Source organism: Pelodiscus sinensis, chromosome 6, assembly GCF_052426305.1.
Source record: "Pelodiscus sinensis isolate ZL-2025 chromosome 6, ASM5242630v1, whole genome shotgun sequence".
In the NCBI taxonomy this organism is placed as follows: domain Eukaryota; kingdom Metazoa; phylum Chordata; order Testudines; family Trionychidae; genus Pelodiscus; species Pelodiscus sinensis.
This window is the reverse complement of record NC_143057.1, coordinates 29,956,141-29,975,404: the sequence shown is the minus strand read 5'-3', so window position 1 is coordinate 29,975,404 and position 19,264 is coordinate 29,956,141. Positions and strand designations below refer to the sequence as shown.

Below are 19,264 nucleotides of genomic sequence, written 5' to 3'. Positions count from 1 at the left end.
ATCTGCAAAAGTGACAAGGACTCCTGTAGCACCTTATAGACTGACAGATGTATTGGAGCATAAGCTTTCGTGGGCAAAGACCCACTTTGTCAGATGCATGTCGTGGAAATATCCAGAGGCAGGTATAAATATGCAGGCCAGAATCAGGCTAGAGATAACAAGGTTAATTCAATCAGGAAGAATGAGGCCCACTTCTAGCAGCTGATTTGGAGGTGTGAATACCAGGAGAGGAGAAGCTGCTTTTATAGTTAGCTAGCCATTCACAGTCTTTGTTTAATCCTGAGCTGATGGGTGTCAAACTTGCAGATGAACTGTAGCTCAGCAGTTTCTCTTTGAAGTCTGGTCTTGAAGTTTTTTTGCTGCAGGATGTCTACCTTTAGATCTGCTATTTTGTGTCCAGGGAGACTGAAGTGTTCCCCTACAGGTTTTTGTATATTGCCATTCCTAATATCTGATTTGTGTCCATTTATTCTTTTACGTAGGGACTGTCCAGTTTGGCTGATGTATATAGCAGAGTGGCACTGTTGGCACATATTACATTGGTAGATATGTAGGTGAATGAACCAGTGATGGTGTGGCTGAGCTGGTTAGATCCTGTGATGGTGTTGCTGGTGTAGATATGTGGGCAGAGTTGGCACCATGGTTTATTGCATGGATTGGGTCCTGAGTTAGAGTTGCTATGGTACGGTGTATAGTTGCTGGTGAGAATATGCTTCAGGTTGGCGGGTTGTCTGTGGGCGAGAACTGGCCTGCCTCCCAAGGCCTGTGAAAGTGAGGGATCACTGTCCAGGATGGGTTGTAGATCACTGATGATGCACTGGAGAGGTTTTAGCGGAGGACTGTAGGTGATGGCCAGTGGTGTTCTGTTGGTTTCTTTCTTGGGCTTGTCCCGCAGCAGGAGGCTTCTGGTTACACGTCTGGCTCTGTTAATCTGTCTCCTTACTTCCTAGTGTGGGTATTGTAGTTTCAAGAATGCTTGGTGAAGATCTTGGTGAACTAAAAAAGCAGCTTCTCCTCTCTTGGTATTCATACCTCCAAATCAGCTGCTAGAAGTGGGCCTTATTATCTCTAGCCTGATTCTGGCCTGCATATTTATACCTGCCTCTGGATATTTCCACTACATGCATCTGATGATGTAGGTCTTTGCCCACAAAAGCTTATGCTCCAATACATCTCTTAGTCTATCAGGTGCTACAGGACTCCTTGTCGCTTTTGCACATTCCTACAAAAGCTTCAGAGGGGTAGCTGAGTTAGTCTGTAACTGGAAAAACTTAAAAAACAACCCAAAGTCTAGCAGCACCTTAAAGCCCAACAAAACATGCAGAAGGTACCATGGACAGGTTTTGTCTGTTTTTAAGGTGCTGCTAGACCACTGGTCCCCAACGCGGTGCTCACGAGCCATGGCGCCCGCTGGGCCATTTATATGCGCCCGCCAAGTGATCAGGGCCGGTGTATAGGCAAAAAGTGAAACCGCTCAGTTTTTGTGACGGTCACAGTTTCTGTCAAACAAACATGACATTCCGTATAACTGCTCAGGAAAACCAATTTTTACAAGGACATCAGGTGGCTTGTACTGCTGGGTGACTGTTCCCACCTCTCCCCCTACGTAAACGGGGGTTTTGTCGTGCACAGGGTCTGGCAGTGTCCCCCCTGCCCGGGGTTAACCAAGGCTACCACCCCCCACCACCCGATTTTTTCAATTTTGCACATCTTATGCAGGTAAAAAAAGAGGATTGATGCCTCCAGCCAGTAAATTTCTGCCCCATGATCAGAACCTGACACACCCCCCCCTGCAATTTGCCCCCCTTCATCATTTTAAACACCTCCGAAGAGGAGGAAGCAAATCTGAGGAGGCAGTGAGGGCAGAGAGAGGGCAGCGGCTACAGCGAGGGACACTGAGTTTGCTCAGTTCGGGTGCGCATGCTCAGTGCACCCAAAGTAGCAAATTCTGAGAAGTTAGTGTTTTGCTCGCTACACCGGCCCTGCCCCAGGTGCACGGGTCATGCTTGGAGCCGACCCTGGGGGCGTGGCGCATGGGCAGCCCCAAAAGGTTGGGGACCACTCTGCTAGACTACGGGTTTTTTAAGACATTCCTACAAGGCAGCAGCTCTTTATACTGCTGTTGGATCTTTGTTTCAGGAAAACAGCCCTACTTAGGAAAGGTGCTTAGCAATGCCCAGAGATAAGCACGTGCTTGAGCACTTTCCTGAATCAGGACCCTCGTCACTACAACTACGACCCCTACCTCTCTGCGATTGCTGCTGCGACTACCGCTGAAATGAACCGTGGCGATCGCCTCGGCTGCTGTTTTTGGCTGCGGTTGCTTTGAACAGCGTGTTCCGATGGCTGCTCTCCCAGGGGCCCGGGCCGCGCCGCGGGTTCTCTTAGTGCCACTGGGCTCTTGCTATTGACAGTCACCCTCCTGCCCGCGCGCTCTCCCGCGTGGCGCCCCCCCGGCGGGCGGGGACTTCCCAAGGCAGCCCTGAGCGAGGGGAGGCTCCGCCCCCCTTCCCCTTTGACCCAGATGTCTCGGCGTTCCGTCTTCCTGTTCTAAACCACGTGGGCGCTGCTGCGGGCTCTCGGGCGGGCGGGCGCGCGCGGGGCATGGCGAGCCAGCCGCACTCTCTCAGCTACGCGGGGTGCAACTTTTTGCGGCAGCGCCTGGTGCTGTCCACGCTGAGCGGGAGGCCGGTGAAAATCCGCAAGATCCGGGCGAAGGAGGAGAACCCCGGCCTCAGAGGTAGCGGGCGGGCTGCCTGGGCTGGGGAGGGCATGCCTGGGGGGTGGCACGCAGAGGGGCAGAGCCGGGGGGGAGGTGTGGGGTGGGGGGGGGGTTGGGGCGGGTTTGTTTCTATTATGGAAACAGTCGGACTCGGGGGTCTGTATTGTGGGCGGCGCAGCTGTTTTTAAAGGAGGCGCTACGTGGTTTTTGTTCATAATGCGCATGGGATGGGGGGGGAGGCAGATGTGGGTCCCTGTGGCCCCACCAAGCTGTCAGGGATTTGCATGCTGTTCCGGGAGCAGTAACTGAGACCCATGTTGTTGGTTCTCCTAATGAACTTGCGGTAATCACACTGTGAAGCCCTTTCCTGATAGCATGCTTGATCTACCTTCGACAGAGACCTACGAATATTTTTTAAGAGAGAAGGAAAGAAAACACATTGACAGCAATTCCATACCTTGTTGTGCCAGTGAAGTACTTTGGAAGTGAGTTTTACCCCTGTAAGCTCCAGACTAATACAGCTACCCTCTGAGACTGCTCTCCTACTGTTATACCTTTTAGTAACAGGAGTATGTTTTCAGGCTTTAGTGCAGATTCCAAAGTGAAAAATTGTTTTAGAGAGTGAAATAAGGCTGTCCAGGAAATTACTAACAGCCTGATGGAAGCTAGGTTTGGCAAGCCAAGCAGGCCCCTTTCTGAATTGGCAGATGCCTAATTTGGATAGGCCAGCTATATGTCCAGTTTTTTAATAGTAGTGTGTGACAGGAGGCATTGATGGTAGGGACGTTAGATATAGGGTAATTGAATAGTCATGTAACTACATGAAATCTTAGCAGTTACACTATTTCAGGGTTTCCCAACCTATGGGTCGGGATCCAAATATGGGTTGCCATTACATTTCAAAAGGGTCATTTTATAAGGAATAAGGGTAATTTCGAAAGAAGGGTTTTCTTTCCAAGTAATCGCGTCTAGACAGCGTTTCTTTTTTGGAAATAGGGTATTTTGAAATTGCACCCGGATGCGATTATGCAAATGAAGCACAGGAAATTCAAATCCGTGCTTCATTTGCAATTTTGCTCAGCTGCATTTGCATTCCTCTCTTGAAAGAGGAATGCAGTGTAGACATACCCACTCAGTGGATTGCAGCCACCTGGAATATTGTGTTCAGTTGTGGTCTCCTTAACTCAAAAAAGTTACAGAAGAGATAAAATGGGCCAGAATCCGGTGATGGAATCAGTTAGGGGATGGAAAGATGGCCCATCCAAGGAAAGATGGAGAAAGAATGGACTTATGTAGTTGAGAGAGGCAATGAATAGGGCATGGTCTCAACTACAGAGTTAGGGAGACCTAAGGTAGTTTGAAGGGGGGAATTCACTATGATTGTTTCTCTCGACCTAAGTACGTCAGTGTAGAATGTTGCTTCAGCTGAAGTAAGGGGCTTGCTACACCAACATAATAACTTCACTTCCATGACAGGTGTAGGTCTTTATATCAGCATAGTTAGGGCACGAGGGACACTTGCATGATCTGTTGGCTGTCATTCTTGTCAATTTCACCCTCAGCAAGACCTCAGCTCTGGAGCTGTGAAATTTACAAGAAAGGCTGGTACACTCCACCCTGCGAAATGGAGTCCCACACTGGGCTCACAGCTCTGGGCTGTCATACCAGGGCACATGGGTGAGCTCCAACTTGGGGTCTGTGCAGTGGTCAGTGCCCCAGAATACCCCCCACTTCAGTTAGTACTAGCATTCCTGGTGAGGAGACTCATCGCTGGCAGAAAGAAGGTAGTGTAGACACCAGTTGAGTTATTGCAGTCGCTGTCGGTCCACTCAAAGCGAGTCTACTTAATTTTCTAGTGAACCAATCCCTGAGAGACGTGTTAGAGGAAGTGTTCTTTGTGTGGTGACAAATCAGAAGAATATGGGGTGAGGGAGAGAATTAGAGGGCTTCCCTGGGGGTGCAGTTGACCCCCTTTCTCTGCCTTTTCTCATATCATGAGAATTATAGTAGGTGGCTTGAAGTAGATCATTCCCTATGATTGTGCCATGAATTTAAATGTTTTTCTATTCTTCAGTGGGGCAACATTTGACCCCTCCTGATCTATGGGGTCCCCTCTTCCAATGAGCTAGCCCTTTCAGTCAGGCAGACTTCATCAGATTGTCTTCAGTATCCCATCATCTTCCAACCCTCTTCATCCACAGACCAAATTTGTGCCAGGTTCCCCTTTCCATTCTTCCTGTTTGCTCTGGTATCTCACTTCTCAGATTAGCTCTGCCCCTCCACGCAATGGAAGATCATTCTGTCTGTTGAGTGGCTTTTACTGCTGCTGAGAGATGAATTGAAGATGCCAAGAATGCAGTAGCATGGATGATTCTAGCAGCCTGATCAAACAGTACACGGACCTTTCTCACTAGAGATGCCAGATCTGGCTTGTCTCTAAATAGGACTGGATGCACCAGGAGCTGCTCAGATTCTGGATCAAATGGTCCCACGCAGTGACTGCTGGTGCCAGCACATATTGCTGCAAGCTTATTGCTTGCTCAGGCTGTGACTCTGCCTCCCAGTCTCACCAGTTTTAATTGGGCTTCTTTCATGGTTTATTGTCATCTGTCCGCAGCCCAGATAGTTGCAGCTAGCAGTGAAGGTAATGGAACTAAATCCGTCTGCTATAGATTTTTAAAAGCTTCCCCCAGTGTGGATAGATTTAAGAGAGAACCCTGAGCTCTTCAGCGCGGGAAGCCCTCGCCATTCTTATAAAGCACCATGCACATCTCTGGCACAGTCACAATGAATTAAAAAAAAAATCTAATTCCAGTTGAGTATCTTAGGGTTTCTTTGCATGGGCAGTCCCTGTGAAATGAATTTGTTGGAGGGCTTTTCAATCTAATTCTGGATGTAAATTAAATAGACACCATCATAGTTGTTGCTATTTGACACTTTGCTCAGTGAATTACTGTGCATCAAGAATTGGAGGGGTAGCCATGTTAGTTTGAATCTGCATAAACAACGAGAAGTCCTTGGCACCTTATAGATAGACTAACAGATTTATTGGAACATAAGCTTTCTTGGGCAAATACCCCCCCCCCCCCCTTTATCAGAAGCATGTTATCTGACAAAGTGGGTCTTTGCCGACGAAGGCTTATGCTCCAATAAATCTTTTATTCTATAAGGTGCCACAGGACTCCTTGTTGTTTGTGCATCAAGAGTAAACAACCCTATCTTCCAGGAACTCAGTCCCATATGTCTTGTCAGGATTCATATACACGGGCAGAGCTGTTCTGGTCCCATACAGTTCCCAATTAACTGTTGGTTCTCTGCTCCCATTTAACTGCTCACTACTGATCAAGTGCATCATGCAACGTGAAGCTTTCCTGGGCCCTGACTGGAGGCATGCTGGACCGAAGTAGAGGTGCAGGAATTTGTCTGCACAACTGGGTTCTACCTGGCTGCTACATTGGTCTTGCCTTTTCGCTTCCCTGCCTTGCTCCTGATCCTTGCCCTGGTCACCAGCTCTGACCCTTGGCTTGAGTTCTGCTCTGGCCACTGTATCCAGCCACTTGTGTCCTGGCCCCAGCTGTACTTGTCAAAACCACCAAATTCCCAGAGACTGGTAGTTGAATGCTGTGATACTATATAAATATGTTATTGCCCTAGGAGATGTTTTTTGGCAGATAGAGTTCATGACTTTTGCCTCTCCTTTTAACAAGATACAGCTTTTTCTTTGGAATCAGTTAGGGGTTTGGAGAAGTGGTCCTGCTGAGGAAAGATGGGAAAAGAATGGGCTTATGTAGTTTAGAGAAGCAGTGAATAGGGGGCATGGTCTCAACTACAGAGTTAGGGCGACCTAAGGCAGTTGGAAGTAGGGAATTCCCTATGACTGTTTCTTGGCCTAAGAATTGTGATTAATGTGAGAAAAGTGTGCAGAGGAAAAACCATGACTATGCATTGGTATTTGCAGTCCATTTTGTTTGCTTTTCATGACATGAATATTTGTGCAAGTGAAATCTTGTCTGCAAGACTGTTCTCAGAAAAGTTTCATGTAGACACACGTTCACACTGAAAGTGAACACAGTGCCATCATGTAAGCTTTGTGTGAGTAAAGGTAATCAAAGCTGAGAGTGGAACCAACACCATATGACTCACAACCATCTCCAGCATGCAAATATTGATTAATGCATAGGGGAAAACCTGGAACAATAGTTGGGTCAACTAATTCATAGTTTATGCAACCACTTAATTCAGTGGGTCAAATAATTTGGTAAAAAGAAAAACATGGTCACAGTTTAAAAAAAGCTACCATATTTTCCGGCGTATAAGGCAACTGGGCGTATAAGACGACCCCCTAATTTTTTAGTTAAAAGATAGGTTTTCGTCTTATACTCGCCGTATAAGACTACCCCCCTTTAAGAGGCCAACCGGCAGTGCCCCAGCGCCCCTCCGCCTCCCGGCTTTGCTCCCGGTGTCCCTGGTCTGCTGGAGACGGTCCCCAGCAGACCAGAGGCACCGGGAGCAAAGCCGCAGCAGCGGCGGGACCCCGCACCTCTGAGGCTTTGCCAGAGCAAAGTCTCAGAAGCGCGGCACCCCGCCGCCGCTTCGGCTTTGCTCCCGGTGCCTCTGGTCTGCTGGGGACCGTCTCCAGCAGACCAGGGACACCGGGAGCAAAGCCTCTAAGGACGCCGGCAGCGCGACAGCCGCGGTGCGCCTGGGCTGCCCCGCTGCCCGAGCCCCTCCGCGGCTTTGCTCCGCGTCTTCCTGGTCTGCAGACCGGGGAGACGCGGAGCAGCTTTTCTCGCCCCGGAGTACATGGGCGGCGGGACTGCGAGGTCCCGTAGTCTGCGTCCTCCGGGGCGAGAAAAGCCCCGTTCCTACCTGCAAGTCGGGGACTGCCTGTATACCCGGCGTATAAGACGACCCCCGATTTTTGGGGGATGTTTTTTAGCATAAAAAGTCACCATATTTTCCAGCATATAAGACATCTTAATTTAATGACTTACTAGCTTGTGTTCTGCAGCCTGTTCACAATGAGAAGGATGCTTTTACTCTTTAAAACTGGCTGGAATTTAAATTCAGTATAGTTCCAGGTTCTGCACTTGCTACGGAGTCTTCCTTCATATGGGGCAGATTGGTTATATTTGCTTTAAAACAAAACAAGATTTATTTCTTCCTTGTTACTGTTTGAGAGCCCACAAATGGGAAATTGAGCAACTAAATTTGTGAAGTGCTATAATGTACAGAGTAAACAACTGGGAAGGAGATGGGGAAATATTTTTCCCTATTATTGTCACTTCAGGTGTTTGTAGAAACAGCAGATTTTAAAAAAACACAAACTTTCCAGACATGAATGTTGATGGTGTCTGACAGCTATTTAGCAGTGGCACTTTGCATTTTTATGTCATCCTCTGTAATAGAAGGTTTGAAAATCTTTTTAAAGGAGAATTTATGATTTCAGGGGGAAATGCCCTGGTCAAGATCCCATGGTGTTAGATGTTGTACGTGTATGAGATGGCCATTACCCCAAGCAGCTTGCAATCAAAGTATACATTGGGAAATGACAAGGGAGATGAAGGGTTGGAGGAGGACAAGGTAACAGTGAAATCATTAGCATAGAAAAGCAGCACTCTCCGCTCAGCTTCCTAGACTCCCCTTTCCCACTCATTCACATGGACACAGGTACTCTTTTCTTTTTGCCCTCAGCATTTTCCAGTGTCTTCAGTTATGGTTCTTTCATGGAGTCCTAATACTTCTGTGTAAATTCAAAATTCTGCCATTACTGGGACAACAGCTGAGCTGTTGGATAAGATAAACATATCAGGAATATTTCTTTAACTGGTGTCCATGTGCAGAAAGCAAGAGGAGGTTCCTAATTCCAAGTAGCAAAGAACTTTTGGGTACTAATTCCAATACTGATGCTGACTTCCTCAATGTCTTTGGATAAGTAGCTCAGACTTTCTGTGTCTCGCTTTCCCCATATCTAAAATTGGGAGAAAGAGTTGCCAGCCTGGCTTACCAGAGTAAGCTGGGCGCTTGTGTGACCCCTCAGGAGAGATTTTAATGTTGCCCAGATGATAACCAGAGTGCCAACAGGTAAATTTTTGTTTCTATGAGTGGTGCACATAACAATTATTCTGCACATGGATGAAAAAGTCCATACTTGAATGAAAAAAGTTTGGCGAGAACATTGCTGGCTACCTTCCTCCTCCCAGGAGTTTTGAGAGAAAGCTTTATTGACATGTTTCTCGTGAAGGTTGAATACCTCTCCAGGAATAACTTCCCAAAGGAAATATTTTAAAATTAATCCTTTTTCATCTCCAACAGACTTTGAAGCAAGTTTTATACGACTGATTGACAAAGTGACCAATGGCTCTAGGATTGAGATAAACCAAACAGGTAACTGTATTTTTCTTTGTTCCTTTCTTCTATGGTATGTCACTTGGAGTTGTGGGAAGGGATCTATATACTGGAGGTAGACAGGTTAGATGGTGGTCTTTTTCCAGAGGACCAGTATGTGTCAGAACCAGCCAAAGCCAGGAAATTCTAAAACAGTGATTCATGTTCCATTAAGTTTGCTTTCTGCCATAATGCTGTGGCTCAGAGAAATATCAATCAGTTGTAACTTGGAATTTTCTGTGAGGGGAATTGTTGGTTTGTGTCATGACTTGAAGTAGCGGCAGTGATTCACGAGGTGGTGGTGGGCCAGCTGAGGGGTTGCCTCCATTAGGAGTTCCTGCACAGTTGTAGTTACATCAGCATAGCTATATAAGCGCTGTTGCCAGTGCTTTTAGTTGAGATGAGATTATTCGGTTGAACTCCAGACAGTACGGTAGCCACTAGAGCTGAACCCTGGATGGTATAATACATAGGGATGTAATAGTATAATTGTTTAAACGGTTAACCAATAAGCATGACTTATTCGTTACTGTAATGGTTACAGGCCAGCCCCACTCTTGGGGAGCCAGAAGCCACCCTGCACCACGGGCTCTGTATCGGAGCTTGCAGGGCTGCAGGCAGGAACTGGGGTGTGCCGAGAGCCGGCTGCCACCCCACAGTGTAGCAGAGGCAGCAATGTGGGGCAGCAGATAGCTCTTCCAGAATCAGGGCAGCAGGTAGGAACCAGTGTGCATCGGGAGCTGACTTCTGGTGCGCAATGACTCATGGAGAGCTGGCCGCTGTCTTGTGTTGTGGATTCTGCAGTATAATTCTTATACTGCAGAGCCCACAGTGCAGCTGGCTCCCTGGGAGTGGAACCAGCACCCGGAAGCCAGCTCCTGGCATGCTCTGGCTGCTGGCCCCACTCCTGCAGCATATACTGGAGATCCCTCAGCATGTAATTGCTAAGATCTTCAGCAATTACATGGTTACCTAATTAACCACTTTTTAATACATCACTAAAATTAACTTTAAAAATAAAGGCTACAGTACAGTTTCCTCTTCCCCCAGTGTCAGCCCCATATAGCACCAGTGTAGGGCATCTACGTTGATTCATGTGCACATGTACAAAAATCTCTAATGCAGGGAAGTCCTGAGTTAGTACTGACCGTATGCCCAGTATGAGCGCCACTCGGTTGATTTTATGTTTCAAACAACGTATTCCTTTGCGCTCTCCTTGTTTTTCTGGGGGTGACTACTAGATTCCTCTTCAGTCTTGCCACCCTAGTCCCCATTGGCTTCATTGTGAATGGTGCTTATGGAAAGACTGCACAGAATCAGTAAGGCAGCTGATCTGCCAGCATGAACTCCGTGCTGAGGTTGCCCTTTCTCACTGGGCCAGTGAAAGTTGCTAGTGTAGCTGTTCATTGGCCTTGATGGTGGTAACTGATAGATTCCCCTGATTTATGGGTGAAACATGATACATGATGTTAAAATCTGGCCCTCCTGCTCCTCAGACCTGGTGAGCCAGGAACTGCAGAGTGAGGTGCTGAGGTAACTGGGATTGGAAGTAGGGATGCAACTAGTCAACTATCTGATAAGCAAATGCTTATTGGACAGTCAACACGCTAGTCGGCTAGTCGCTTGCCCCCCTCTTGCTGCCTCTATCAGAACGAGGCAGTAAGGTGGGGGGTGGGAAAGGAGGGGATGCTTCGAAGTGGCAGCACCATGTGGAGCCAGGGGACTGTCGCTTTGAAACACCACGTGCAGCCTGGGGCCAGCAGGGGACTCTAGCTGACCCCCGACTCCCTGCAGCACTTTTGCCTTTGAGTTGAGATGAGATTCAGAGGTGGAGGTGCCCTTATCGACTAATCGAATACTTGATGCAAATTGCATCAACTATTTAAATAGCCAATGAATTGACATTTTACATCCCTAATGGGGAGGAGTGCCTTGGAAGAGCTGTCTGCTCCAGTTCGACGTGCTTCTACTGCTGTTGTCATGGCAGAGAAGAGCGTTTAACTTCCTTAGATTCCAGTGTGGTAATGACACTTGTTTTTCTTCGCTCTCAAAAGGTACCACCCTGTATTATCAGCCTGGCCTTCTGTACGGGGGCGTGTTGGAACATGACTGCAGCCCTCACCGTAGTATTGGCTATTATTTGGAAAGTCTGCTCTGCTTGGCGCCTTTCATGAAACATCCATTAAGAATCGTCCTCAGAGGAGTAACCAATGACCAAGTAGACCCTTCAGTAAGTAACAAAACTTCATTAAGTGCCCTGGCAGCTCTTTCTTCTTCCCACCCCAACCATGAAAACCCCCCATTGTATTTTTAAGTAGGATTCTATATGCTTGGAGCTACATTATACCTTGGGCTGATAAATCAGGTAAATCACGAAACACACCCCACATTTCAGTCATGTGCTCTCCTTCAATATTGGCACACAACAATTTGGGATCATGGAAGCTAGAGAGGGGAAGAGACTTTTTAGCTCTATACCAGGGGCTTACTGATCCAGCATAACCTGCCACTGCCCTAGTTTTCCTTCTTGGGGTGGGGGAGGGGGGCAGAGAGCTTTTCAGAAACCACACCCAGTCATTTGCAAGTCCACTATCTCCTTCTCCCCCATCTTGTTTGGGGTTTGGTTTATGCAAGCCACCACATATTTCAGATAGTCTCTTAAATCAAAATAAGTCTTTCCCCCATTCCTCAGTTCTTTCAAACCCTAGCGAGTCTCAACAGCTATTTCCAAGAACGTAAGAGTTGTAGTACAGGTGAGAACCTGGTGTCCTGTGTTTCTTTCACAGTCTCCAGAACTAGCGCTTCAAGGGGAGTACACAGAACAGGGAAGCTGGAGAATCCACAGGGTTGCCCTGAGCATGGGATTGTGGCCCCAATAGCATAGGGCCGGATTTGTAATATGCAGATAGGCACCAAGGCACTTATGAAAATCGCATGTGGTGTCTCACTGCCTTTGAGTTAGAAAGAAACGCAAGGAGAAACCAAGAGGGATAGGATAATGCAACACAGGGAAGTGGAGCAAACACGGACAAGGGAACACCACAGAAGGTGAGCAAGAAGGGAGAGACCACAACACCAAGAAATAAGGGTTGGTGGGTGAGAAGGCAACACTGCAGACCAACATAAAATGGAGCGAAAGACCACTGAAAGACAGAGAGAGACCAAAATACAGCAGAAGGCAAAAAATAGAGAAAGTGAAAGATAGTCAGACCAAGCCAGAAAGGTTAGCCATTAACAGAACATCTGATGCCAAAGTATCCAAAAACTATTTCTTTCTGCTTCTGCACACACGGCTCCCTTCACATGGCTGCAGCTTTGGCACCTTCCATCCCACCCTTTCTCTGTGCCTCCCCCCTCCACTGTGCATCCTGGTCCCATCTCTAGCTTCTAACCCACAGTTCCTGACTCCAGTTCTGTGCTGCTTCTGCTCCTCATCCTTTCCTGGTTAGTCTTTCCAGGCTTCACGTTGGGCCCTGCCATTTGCTCCTCCACTAAGTTTGCTTTTCCTAATCATAAGGATGAGAGAGGTTGATTTTTTTTTTTTTTCCCCCTTCAGAGTACTATAAAAAGAGAAAATTATGTCTGAAACTTTGAAAGGCAGTTTCTGTGAAGCAGGAGTGCTTTTTATTGCATGCATTGTGCAGATTTATATGGATGCTAAAATGAAGCCTGAAGTTCATCTGAAACAAAGGTCATGCAACAGTAATTCAATTACAGTAGCAAACATATTGTACATAATTTACTTAGCTGTCTTACCCTATTTGCAGAAAGGAAACAGCCTGATTGTTGAGAGAGAAGCTAATAAGAACACAAGTTTAAATGACCATATGAAATTCGCCACAGTTGCAATGAATTGCATTCATGACAGCTTAATTCTCCATCTAAAGTCTTAGGCTACGTTTATGCTGCAGGCTTTTTGTGCAAGAAGCTTTTAGCAGAAGATAGCTTCCGCAAAAACTTCTTACACAAAAGCGTGTCCACGCTACAAAAGCACATCGCAAAAGTGATGAGCTTTAGCGCAAGAGAGCGTCCATGCTGCATGGACGTTCTTGTGCAAGAAAGCTGTGATTGCCATTTAGAGAATGGCCATCAGAGCACCTGTGCTTTTTCTGATGGGCTCTTTTTGTGCAAGAAACCCTTGTTGAGAGCCCACACGCACCTTTTTGTGCAAGAAGTCTTGCGCAAAAAGGAGTTATTCCTCATAGAAAGAGGTATACCTATACTACAAAAAGCCCTCTGTTCTGCCGTTCTACTGTAAATTTTATTGTGCAAAAAAGCGCTTGAGGTGTGGATGCTCCGCGGGTGTTTGCACAAAAACCCTAGTGTAGACACAGCCTTAGCATAGAAGAGGAGTGAGGAAGATGTGAGTTAAAATGCAAAGGTGATGTCCGTTTCAAAGCTATTGGCTGAAAGAGCACTGGTGTTTACTTTCACTGCTGTCCTTTCTGTGATTAGATTAAAGGGCCTTTCAGCTGGAAATCTAACCAGTTCAAAAAAGTGCACTGAGTACAGCTACAGATGTTAGACTGGCCTTTCTGTCTCCCAGCCAGTGCTTATGGTTTAAAACAACAAGCAACTGTAGTTACAAAAAATGTTTTCTTTGCACTGTTCCTTTGTAAACATCCACACAAATGGGAGGGGAAACTGAAACTGGGTATTAGAGCTATGTGGAAAGAGGTAATTGCTACCAGGTGGGTGAGCTGCTAGGAAACCTGGAACACTGTAACCAGCAAAATCACAGTCTCCCAAAACATTTTAATTTTGACAATTTGGCATTCTTGGACAGAAAAACATTCCATCAGAGAATTTCCAAAGAACTTTACATAAAAGGCTGTCAAATGGCACAGAATGAAATTGAAAAAAAAATTCCTGTCTTTCACTTGCTGCTATTTTAGATATTCACTGAACCGCAAAGTTTAAAAAAAAAAGTTTTTAAAAAAAGGCAATTTTATTTTAAATTGACTGTCTCGCTATGACTGCGGTGAAGAAAGTCTTCCTTGTAGAATGGACAAAAGCACCCAGGCTTAAATGTTGATTTTAATTCAGCTTTGACACACATCTAAACATTTAGGCTTCATTCAGAAAAACTGATGTGTGTTGAGGCAGGCCTTAGATCTTGTCTATATGCAGACATTACACCAGTTCAACGAACATTGATCGAAAAATCAAGTGCTAGTTAAATCTGTGCAAAGCCCCTGCGTGAGCACTTTTGCTGGCATAAGCCAGGTTTAAAGTTATTTATGCAGCGTTTTTTACTTTGTTTTCATAAAAATTATATAAAAATATACCTCTTGTCAAATTAATGCAGTTGTGTGTATGGACTACGGATTAAACACATGCTTCAACTCTGTCCTGAATAGGGATCCCTGTTGGTAAATATAGTGCGTCTTAAATGGATGTGGGGTTTGATTATTTTATAAGCAGATGGTGCCCTGGAGCTATGCATAGAAAAGGTATAGTGGACATTTGTCCAAAAAATGTTAATGTTAATTTGCTCTTTTTAGTAAATAGACCAGGTCTTGGAGCCATATACACAGATGGACAAAATAGAACACCATTTTGGAATTAATTTGTTTTAAAAGGGGATGCTTTTCCCCACTGTAATTAGCACGAGAAGAGAATCTCTCCCTAAGAGTTGAATATCAGGACAAGACAGACAGCCACTTCTGTGGATAGCACTTGCATTGTAACTGTCATTACCAGATTTACAGTAGGGTCAGCCGGCTTGAATTGAGGGGGGAGCATCCACTGGTGAGCAGGGCCAGTCTTGTCTTCACCTGCGGGATCTAAGCTTTCATTGTGAAAAGCAGCCCCCCAGACTCCTTGCCCCCAACTGTTGCAGCAGCCGGGGAAAAACCTGGGACCATTAACGAAAGGTCACAGAGTGCAGCTGCGGCTGTGGGGAAAGCACGCTCGGTCTGCCTCAGTTCTGCTGCAGAGCAGGTGGGCGGGAGGGGAAGTTGCAGCAGGCCCTGCTGATTCCTTCAGAGTTCTACCCTGGGCTGGTGAGCAAGGACAATGAAGATTATTTGGTTGATCTCTACAGAGCCAGGCTTGTTCCCTCCTTGCCCCTTGTTATCTTCCCATTGGCAGGCCCAGGCTGTGTGCACTCCTGCTCCTGATACCTTTCAGACACCTTCCATGGCTGACTCCATGCTCCTCTTGCTGAACTTTCGCTGTTTCCTCCCTTGGCCTATGAAGGAGGGGAGGAGGAGGAGATGCCTGGCTTCTTATCCCCTTCCAAGGAAGGGTACCTACCTCACCATCTCCAATAAGTCTTCCCTAAGGAAGGGGAGAAGGGCTCTAGCAGAAACCCCTGCCTCTCTCGGGGGGGGGGGGGGGCTACTAGTGATGCAGATGGGTGAAAAGGTGATGCCTTCCACAAATGGAGGACTTGTGGAAAGGCTTCTCTAGGCTGTGGATCGGGCCCATAGTGCTTTGGATGCAGAAGCGTCTTCTTGACTGTGCACAAATATACCCATCACCTGCCATTGGGGGAAGCAAACAGCTGTTTAACAGCAGGCAGCCATGCAATGTAACCACTGGCAGGAAGCAGAGGATACAACAGGAGCAATTGAACAGCAGGGAAAATGTTCCAGCCTGGATGTATGCCGAGCCCAGCTGTTGACACTCCCACTGTTACAAGTGACATGATTTCAGTGACTGAGATTTTGGTACTTCAGTTTTACATGTTGCCAGAAAGACAGCATGCCTAGCTGCTGCAGGGTGCCCTTACTGCCATGCTGGGGCATTCATAGAGAAGTGACGCGAGTGGCTGGGAAGAGAAATTCTGCCATTCTTTTGGGTCACCAAGACAGTGCCCTGCAGTACTCTGGAATTTACATGGTGATCTGTCTAGGCCTGCCCCTTCCTGACTTGGGAGATTTGCCAAACTCAGATCTAGATTTGGGACAGCTTCAGACTATTCAAAAACCCCTGTCTCTCTGTCTTATTCAGGTGGGCAGTGTGCCTCTTTATGAAGCGGAGGAGAGAGATTCTCACTAGGATACCATGCAAACAAGGGGAAAACAGATTGAGATTATCCTGACATGCAGCAAATGCAGCTATGGCTGCTGTAATCTGGTTTAAAAATATCTAGCCCATAACAATTCTTTAACCTCATCTGGGCTCTTGAGTGCTAACGTAAGATCTGAGTTCCAGGACTTTGTAATTGAAATCTTATTCACGCTGGCATGAAGTTGAGAGAGAGAGAGAGTTCTAGCTGGGGAGCAATTAAAAAAACAAACCCATCCATTAATCGGCTTAAATTCAACAGCTGTTTGGACTCCCCTCTTGAAAACATGAAAACACAACTTTTCCCTGCTGACTTTTTGTCCTTTTCTGTTTTCTAAATCCCGTTTTCCTATTGCTGCTGGAGCCAATCTGACTTTCTGCCAATGTGACAGCGTTATCTGTGTTAACAGGAATAGGCGCTGTGTTGAGGAAAGTTTTAACTAATGGCTGTCTAGGAGAAGGAGGATTACCTATTGCTGGGGTTCATTTTAGTTGTGGCCTCATTAAAATTGTGGCTTTTAAAATGTTTCTTGGCAAGCCAATAACTTTTTTTTTTAAAATGATTTTGTTTTTTAATACAATAAAAGGGGAAAGGAGGAAACATTTCCTCACCACACTAACCAATTTTAAGTGTACCCAAGGGATGTAAAAGAGCAGTCGATTAGTCGACTACCCGATAGGCCTAGGCAGTAAGGGGCAGGGAGCTAGTGCTGGGGGGAGCCAGATTAAAAGCCAGTTCCCCCAGCACCGTCTCCTCAGTGCAGGGGGAGAGGAAGCGGAGGCAGAGGCGCTGTGATCCGGGACTGCTCGGTCCTGGTTTATGCCAGGTCCCAGACCTACTCCCACTGTGGCTGTGCATTTTAAAAGTAGTAAAAGCCCACTGTGGTCCCCACTACCTCTGCTGCAGCTCTGCAGAGCGCCTCTCCTTATCGACGAACGTAGTCAATACAAATTGTATTGACTACACAGTTAGCCAAATACCTACTTCTTAACATCCTTAGGGTAACCAACCAGTCATCAGAGCTATTAAGCCTGGCAGCATCTTTATAACTCAGCACTGAGTTTTGTTATGACAGCCCAACCTTGATTGAGCCTGGCAGTTTGTGGTTGTTTACAGCTAAGGCTCTGATGAGGGAACAGCTGCTATCCAAGGGAGCTTGTAGCTAAGGCACTAGACAGGGCTCTAAGAGATCCAGGGTCAGTTCTCATCTTTGCTCAGACCTGTGTGACCTTGGGCAAACCCTTAATTTCTCTGCATCATGGGGATAATAATTATTCTTCAGACTCCCTCACTTATCTGTTTAGATTGTGAGCTATTTGGGAGAAGGACAGTCTTATGTATCCGTACAGTGCCCAGTACTATCTTGAACTTGTTTGGGGACTACAGTATTACAATACATCTTGTAGTTGTTGAAGTAAAACTTGGATTTTAAGTGGAGCTGGTCCAGTGTTGTGGTATAATATGCTTTCCCCCATAGATGGCTTCTCAGGAGTATTTCAACCCAGTGGGTTGCAAAAGAGGGTTTCTAACTTGCATAGTAGGGCTGTTCTTTTTCCAAGAACCAGAATGTTTTCTAGAGAGAAAAACATTGAGTAACCCAGATAAAGTGCCAGGATTTTAAGATAACTTTCAAAACTTGTTGGCAGAGTTGTTGACTCATGTGTATGTGTGATGGATGCCACCCGGGAGACCACCTGATATGCTGAAGATACAAATGAGCCCCCCCTTTTCTGCCATCCTGGGCACCCTTTAACCCTGTCTTGCTGAGCCAGGCTCTTAAGCCTCCTGCAGCAACACGCAGGTAGGGCTGCACCCAGCTACAGAATGAACAGACACTGAGGCCAGTTCTAAACTGGCACATCACAGCACTGCAACTTTCTGGCCCGGGGGTGTGAAAAAACACCTCCTCCCCTGAGCACAGCCAGTTGCAGCACTGTAAAGCACCAATGTCAACCAGGCAACATAGAGCACGGCTGCACAGTCACTTTAAAGTATGGCCATGGCTGAGCTTTAAACTGTTAAGTGCAGACAAAGCCTGAGATCAGCTCTGGGAAGGCTCAATTTAAGGGACATGCCACAGCCCCAGGAATTCACATCCCCTGGGGTACGAACCAAATTATATGAAATTCGCCTTCTTCCTCAGTGTGGAGAAAGGTATGCACAGCTTCCTCCTCCTCCCTGTTAGGAATTACAAAACTGGGTTATACTATTATACATTTAACTACAAAAAGGTGTATTTTTAAATGGTTAAAAAGGTAACAAGCAGAACAAAGCAGATGACTAAGGAGTTTAATGCAAAGCATGCAAACTAAGCTAGATTCACTAAAGAAATAATAATTCCTCATTGTTTAGACTGGAGAACCCATTCTTCTTAGACTACTCATAATTGACCATCCTTTAAAAACCTTTACTTGGTTCTTTAACTGTCCTTTAACATAAATATTGCCATGGTAGTAAAGAGGTTGGCTTCTTGTGATTTATTCTAGGTGGATGTACTTAAGGCAACAGCTCTGCCCTTGCTGAAGAAATTTGGAATCGACAGTGAAAGTTTTGAACTGAAGGTAAGAATTTTTAATTACTTTCATTTAGCATTGACTAAAGTGATATTTTTGCCCTGGTTCTCACAGAGCTATATGCTTCCTGCCTTCTACTGTCTTTAGGAGATGTACTATCATCACTAGGTTTTTATTACATGTGTTACTAAATAGTTTGCCCATCTCGTTAACCTTTTAGGGCATTAGCAAACCAGACTCATCAGTGCACAGTGGTGGAGAAATGCCCAGATTATCGAGTGGGAGAGATTGGAGAGGGCAAGCCTGGAGTCTTTCTCCTTCTGCTTCATGTTCTCCTGCCTCCCCAAAAAAGCTCAGCATCGTTTCCTCCCATTCAGTCATTCAGGGAGATCTTCTCTCTTCCCTGCCCTGTCCCTTTCCACTAGTGCAGACGGCCAACCGTAGAATCTACTGTCTTATCCAAATTCAGAGCTGCCTCTAGTTTGAGGAGGCTTCTCTCTTTCAAGCCACTAATTATTGTACCTTTAACAAATCCAAAAATCTGGCTCTAAGGCTAAGGGTGGGGTATGGAGAAGAAATTGTGGTCCCTATAAAGCTAACCCTCAAAAAAAAAAAAAGGCTAGACAA

General features: G+C 46.2%; 1 protein-coding gene across 1 annotated transcript in view; it reads left to right on the top strand.

Annotated features, from left to right (window-relative positions):
* Positions 1 to 2,529: 2,529 nt before the first annotated feature.
* The window catches only part of RCL1 (RNA terminal phosphate cyclase like 1), a 50,569-nt gene continuing 33,834 nt past the window's right edge, over positions 2,530 to 19,264 (top strand). The window contains exons 1-4 of the mRNA XM_075931636.2: positions 2,530 to 2,740; positions 9,038 to 9,109; positions 11,164 to 11,339; positions 18,611 to 18,685. Coding sequence (XP_075787751.2) covers positions 2,605 to 2,740; positions 9,038 to 9,109; positions 11,164 to 11,339; positions 18,611 to 18,685 — 459 coding nt within the window. The 5' untranslated portion in view covers positions 2,530 to 2,604. The remainder of the gene's footprint in view (positions 2,741 to 9,037; positions 9,110 to 11,163; positions 11,340 to 18,610; positions 18,686 to 19,264) is intronic.